Consider the following 6,000-nt stretch of genomic DNA (forward strand, 5'->3'; position numbering starts at 1 on the left):
TACAGGTAAAATACCCATAGACAGAAAAATCAAATAAAAGGAAATGAAAATCAATGTAAGGAAAGGAATTTCATTTAAAATGGTAACTACAGACGTGGTTGTGAATGTATGGTCAGAAACCAGAGGGCAGAGGGAAAAGACAAGGCGGATGTCAGTGACACTGACCTATTCTTTGACTAACAACACCACTACGTGCTCAAACAAGTTATGTACTCAAACTGACATCACTATGGTATTCAATAAATTTTAATAAATCATGTATCTATGGCATATCAAAACATGGGTCATCTGTTCTTTGGGAAAAATGGGACTGCATGCCTTGGGAGACTTCAGTTAATTGATAGAATATGTCTTGTCAGCAAAATGAATCTTGATTTGGTTGTTCTCTTCTCAGAAATGGTTATTATGAATGTTTTCAAAATGAACACCCAGGAAGTTGAAAGAACAACTGTTTTACAGTGAGATTCCATATGTACAGTCATGTATGTAAAATAAAATCAATTTTAGACTAAGTTGTGCTTAGAAATAATACTAATTTCGTCCCCTTTGAAGTGAAAAAAAATGGATTTTAATCTCAAAAAAGACTTGTGCATATAAAGGTGGTAAAGTGTACCACAGGAAGCACGGATTCTGACACAGTAAATGCCACATTGATGATATCACTATATTTATCAACTAGTTCAGAGTTAATTATGAAGGGAATAAAAATAAATCTTAATTTTATCAAAAAAGAAAGAAAAAAAACTCTGAATTCATTCCTTAGTACTCAAAGGTAACATAGTTTCTGCCCAAGCACCTAAAGAGTTCCACATGTGGAAAGTAATCACTGATCAGCAGCATCTCCTATAGAACACCCAAAATAAAGATAATTTGGAAATTTAGTGAAGTCTGAGTGTCACTTACCTGATCCCTAAATTGAGCATTATCTCAGAGTCACTTGGGGAATTTTTTTTTAAAGAGTGAACAAATAAGGAAAGACTCGAAGACCACACCTCAATCAATGCATTCTCAGAGTCCAGACTCCATCCCAAAGAACAACCCAAGCAGCTCTACTGCCTTGAATGCCAAGAGATGCTAAAGTGATGAGCTTGCAGGTACCTATTTAAGAACTTCTGGAGTATTTCATTAATTTAGAATTAAAGGTAACTAGCTCTAGTAAACTTCTTCTGAAAAAGTAGTCACCATGTTGGCAAGTTGTCCAGAAAAGCAACCAATATAACCTAGTTATTGGAAAGAGTCTTCAGCACTTTGGAATTTACTGTGAGAGAATCAATACCCAGACCTCTGTACACTTTGCCCCAGATTTAAATTGAGTTCTGGGAGAATGGAATTTTCATTGAAAGGTCTCAAGCTCCATAACTGTGTGCCCAGATGAAAAGAAGTTCAAAGCAGGCTATAAAAGTCCATGTGTTGACCTCAGTGCTCAAAAAGTTGTAAACCAAATACAGATGCTGCTCCCCTTACAGAGGGTGACTGTGTCCCCCAAAACATTCAAAACACTAGTCAGTGGGAACTTCATTGGCCACACATAGCCTAGGCACTATCCTACACATTTGCTTTGAGCTAGACAAAATCACCCTATGAAAAGTTCATTTTGTAAGTGTTAAAATATCTCAAGTAATTTATTGAAAAACAAATTCTTATCACCTACCACTGGAAGACAAAAAAAAAAAAATCATATGCTGAACCATCTTAAGTTGGGGACTTTCTTGGTCCACATTCTAGATTTGTATTCTCTGAATTCTAGAGCTTTAAGTAAAAGAAATATTTTCTCCTTATACCTTGATTGCTTTCTATTTGTGAGGACTTTATGCCAAAAAAGCTCCCAGTAATTTAAGTGGAAATGATATGAGAGCACATCTCTGAAGTTAGAGCTCAAACTCACATTATACTCCCTCAGCTGCTCTCCATCGGTTCCTGAGTTCCCATCAAGGATGACAGACTTATATACAAGCATATTTTCACCATTCAAGTCAATGTGTCTTTAACGAGCTCAACATTCAAGGTAATTTATTTTACAGCATCTGAATGACCATTGATTATATGTGAAAATCAAATCACACAGTGCGAGCTGCCTGTGTAGAAGTATGCAAAGTCTGAGAAACTGGTTGTAGTTTTTCTGATTAGATATTGATTTATTCTAAATATATCAAGTACTGTAAGATAATGAAAGCCTGGGGGTACACTGTCACTTAAGATCAACAATTGAGTTTCTCCTTGCTTATCTGTACCTGCATTTGCCAGCACCACTTTAATATTAATAACAGTAAGGATTCTGCTGGAGTTTTTGATAACTGTATTACTCCCAAGAATGAAGAGAACTGGAAAGGGACAGCACACAGCTGTCACCAAACATTTCATCAAGCATAATCTATTCACATAAATTATGCCACCAAGTTTTCCAGATTCTTAAAGCAATTCCTCTATAGATCTTTCTATAGTAAGTCTGCTTTCAAAATTGTTTGAAATGCCTCCATCCTAGAAACAGATATTTGAGTTCTCTAGGTAGATAACTCTCCCCAAACAGTGATTTAAAATACCACAAGACCTAAGCAGAAGGAATGAATGGAGCAAGAGTTAGCACTTGGTCCCGGAGTAACAAAGCAACTTTGAAGTGTGGGCTACTTTGGGACCAAAGTATAAATCAAATAAAAATAAAAATAAAAATGACCCTTCACCATTTTGTCACCTTCACAATGAACTTGGGGAGTTTTATGTTGATTTGTCCTGCTGATCAAGGATCAATTATTTCTTCTACAGTATTAATCCTCAAATCAAAGAAACAAATTTTGAAGAGAAAAATAATAACCATAGTAATACCAGTTCTGGTCAGATGAACTTCAGTAAAAGAATTATTTCAGTGGAGAAATTATCTGTTTCCCTAGAGACCAAGTAAATCACACATGAAGGAAACAGATCCAAGGAGTGAAGACTAACACCCAAGTGAAGCCTGGAAACTCATACTGAGAAATTTTCTTAAAGGTACTAAGAAAAAAATATAAGGGGAAAAAGTTGTATCACTTACAAAGACTGAGTCACATCAAACACTTGCCTTTCCAAGGACTTTTGCATAATATGAGGAACGGACAAGCCTATGAATTAAAAATATTAAAAAGGCAAAGAGTGCCACCCATTTGTTAAGCTAATGAAACGTCTGTGACACTCTTCTGAACATCTAGTTCTGCATGTAAATAGGCCATGCAGGCTGCACCTAGCAGGTGTTCCAGCCAGCCAGCCAGCCAGCTGCCACAACGCTCTAAGCATGCCGCACAAAGCCCAAACCCTTGGCAGAGAGGGCTTGTTTGGCTTTCTGGGTCATCAAAGTTAGTTTTTGCTCTCATCACACCAGAGAAAAATCATACAAGAGTCCGTCTCGGGCAGGAAAGGAGAGTATAGCCTGAAGGAAAGAATCTTAGAGGATTCCGCCTAAGCCAACAGCGGACAGTGTGTTTGGGTAGTGCACATACCTGAACAACAACAACAAAAATTCAAAACATTTCCTGTAGCATTTGCCATTCACTTACTCCTCAGAAATAACCCTTTGCTTTCCCAGAGAGCCACACAGCCACACCCCCAGAGAAGAAGTGCACTCACCAAAAAGTGACAGTACTCCACAGGCAGACCAGAAAACCAGGCACATGCCCACGCTGCCCGTGCTCTGGAGTATGCCCTTGGGGGAGATGAAGATGCCCGATCCGATGACGGTGCCGATGATGATGGAGACCCCCCTCAGCAAAGTGATCTTCTTTTTCAGAACCACCTTCTCCTGCCCTGGTGGCTCTTGGCCCCCCATGGGGGGCAGCCTCCCGCTCACATTGCCCTGCAGGTAACCTCCTTTGGAGATGGTGGCCACAACTGGCTTTCTGACCATGGTAGTGTCACACCAGGGGAGGGGAGTGAAAGAAAAAACAGAGGGAAAACAAAACAAAACAAAACAAAAACTTTCAACTTTGGTTCCTCTAGATGTGACTGATCACTGTTGAGTCTCGGCTACCTCTTTGCTTTCACTGAGTGGCTCTGCACGCCGATGTCCACAGGTGAAACCCCAGAGGTGTGTTTTAGCCTTCCCGGCTGTCTAATTATGCCTCTATTCCTCGGAGCACCTGTGTGGCCCCGCACCGGCTCCAGGAGCAGTGGGTTTGCTGCAGCCGCGGCTGCTGCCCTATCATTACACACCAGCTCAGCTTCCTCGTGGACTCCTATTTATGCTACCGCCTGTCACACCAACTTACTGGGCTACAATGATGATGCAAATTCTCCAGGTTTGCATCAGCCACATGAGAAAGCTCCAGCTTGAGAAAGCGCCAACATTACTCAGCTTTTTTTTTTTTTTTTAACAGTAGCGGTGTGTTGCTCAACTGACCCAAAGCATTTCCCTGAACAAAGCATACTCTTAAAGAGGGGCTTAGCCAATCCAAAAGAAGTAAACTGGCAACAGACTTGTCGTGGTGACTTTAAGCAACTCGGCTCTCAGAGAGAAAAGAAAGTGGAAAATGAAACAGGAAACGATTACTTCATTTTAAAGAGTTGCTTCTTAACTTTAACGCGTGCATAAAAATGTTGTATGCCCAACTGTTTTGACAATAGAAAGGTGCCTTAGGACTATTGTTTGCAATAGCAAAGTTTAGACTTCATAATTTGTATTCTACTTACTTCCCGGGTGTGTTTCCTAGCAACACTGTCACATCTAATATTTACAAAGCTAGAAAGTTTCTGCACTCTAGAGCCGTGGCTGCACACAGCTCCACATGAACAGACGCAATTATTTCTTAAGACCTATGATACACTGGTATTTAAGATCGCCATCTGAGTTTGAGAAGTTGAAAGATCACAGTGACTGGAGAAAATAGTCATTTTCTGATTCTTGTCAGCACAGTGTGATTTTCCTGAAGTGGAGGACTCCTTCATTTGCATGTTGCTCCATCAAATTAAAAAAGACTGAATCTTAGGCAATACTTGTAATTACATGAAGGCACACAGAGAGCAAAAGCTTGAGAAGGAATTCACAATAAAAGAGCTGGAGAAAGTGAGGGAATAATAGGGTGTATTTTTTGGATCTATAAGCTATTATGATTATAATTTAAAATGGAGTAAAATCAACAAGTACTAAATTTTAGTTAGCTCAAAGCCATAAGTTATTGATGACTGTAACAGAAGTATAGTGTCCATTTCATAGAACTAAAAGGATGTTTTTTAACATTAGGAAATAATGAAATTTTGAGGACATGGAGGTATTTAATCTGATTTAGCATTCCATACTGTGCACATGTACTGAAACCTAACACCCTATTATAATATACACAGCTTTCGTTTTTTGTCTGTCAGTTAAAAAGAAATTTAAACATATAAAAGTGCATTAAGATTGCAAACCAGGGCTAAAATGTTTACATTGAAAAGATCAAAAGCAAATACTTAAACTTGAAACTTTCTGCTTCTAACCAAGTGTCTTATAAAAGCCAAATAAATACCAAGAGAAAAGGAATCTCAACTATATCAGCTTTGGCTCTGGGTCGCTGTGGTTTGAATTTAATGAGGAGTCTGATGCCATCACTATCCTGAAGCTATGTTCAGAACCCATGATTAAATATGCTTTAGAATCTCTCAATAAAAACAACACACAGAAACTCTCTATGGAAGAAAGATTGGCTGAAGGGGAGAAAGGGGTAGGGGGTGACAGGGACAGCAAATAACCTGGCTGGAGGGAAGTGGGGGAGGGGAGAGAGAGGAGGAGGTGGGGGTGACAGACACAGGAAATAACCATTGGCAAGGAATCCTGGGAAATGTCAGAAGCTTTCTGTTAGTCCTTACCTGAGAAAATGTGCAGGACATGATTGCCTCATCACACAAATAACTGAGGCCACATGATTTCCCTTTGACATGACCTACCCCAATTTTGTGTAATTGGCTTTGGGTATACGAATCAGCATTTTATAAACCCCAAATTAATACTTTTCCTCAACTGTTATGTATTTCAAAAAATAATAAGTGGGAAATGGTCCT

The 6,000-nt window shown here is 39.2% G+C and overlaps 1 protein-coding gene across 1 annotated transcript in view; it reads right to left on the reverse strand.

Moving 5' to 3' along the window:
• Window positions 1-4,302, reverse strand: part of Slc7a11 (solute carrier family 7 member 11) — a 75,052-nt gene extending 70,750 nt beyond the window's left edge. Inside the window, exon 1 of the mRNA XM_028873390.2 lies at window positions 3,595-4,302. Within this exon, the coding sequence (XP_028729223.1) occupies window positions 3,595-3,871 (277 nt within the window). The 5' untranslated portion in view covers window positions 3,872-4,302. The remainder of the gene's footprint in view (window positions 1-3,594) is intronic.
• Between the last annotated feature and the right edge of the window lie 1,698 nt (window positions 4,303-6,000).

Source organism: Peromyscus leucopus, chromosome 6 (genome assembly GCF_004664715.2).
Source record: "Peromyscus leucopus breed LL Stock chromosome 6, UCI_PerLeu_2.1, whole genome shotgun sequence".
Classification (NCBI taxonomy): Eukaryota; Metazoa; Chordata; class Mammalia; order Rodentia; family Cricetidae; genus Peromyscus; species Peromyscus leucopus.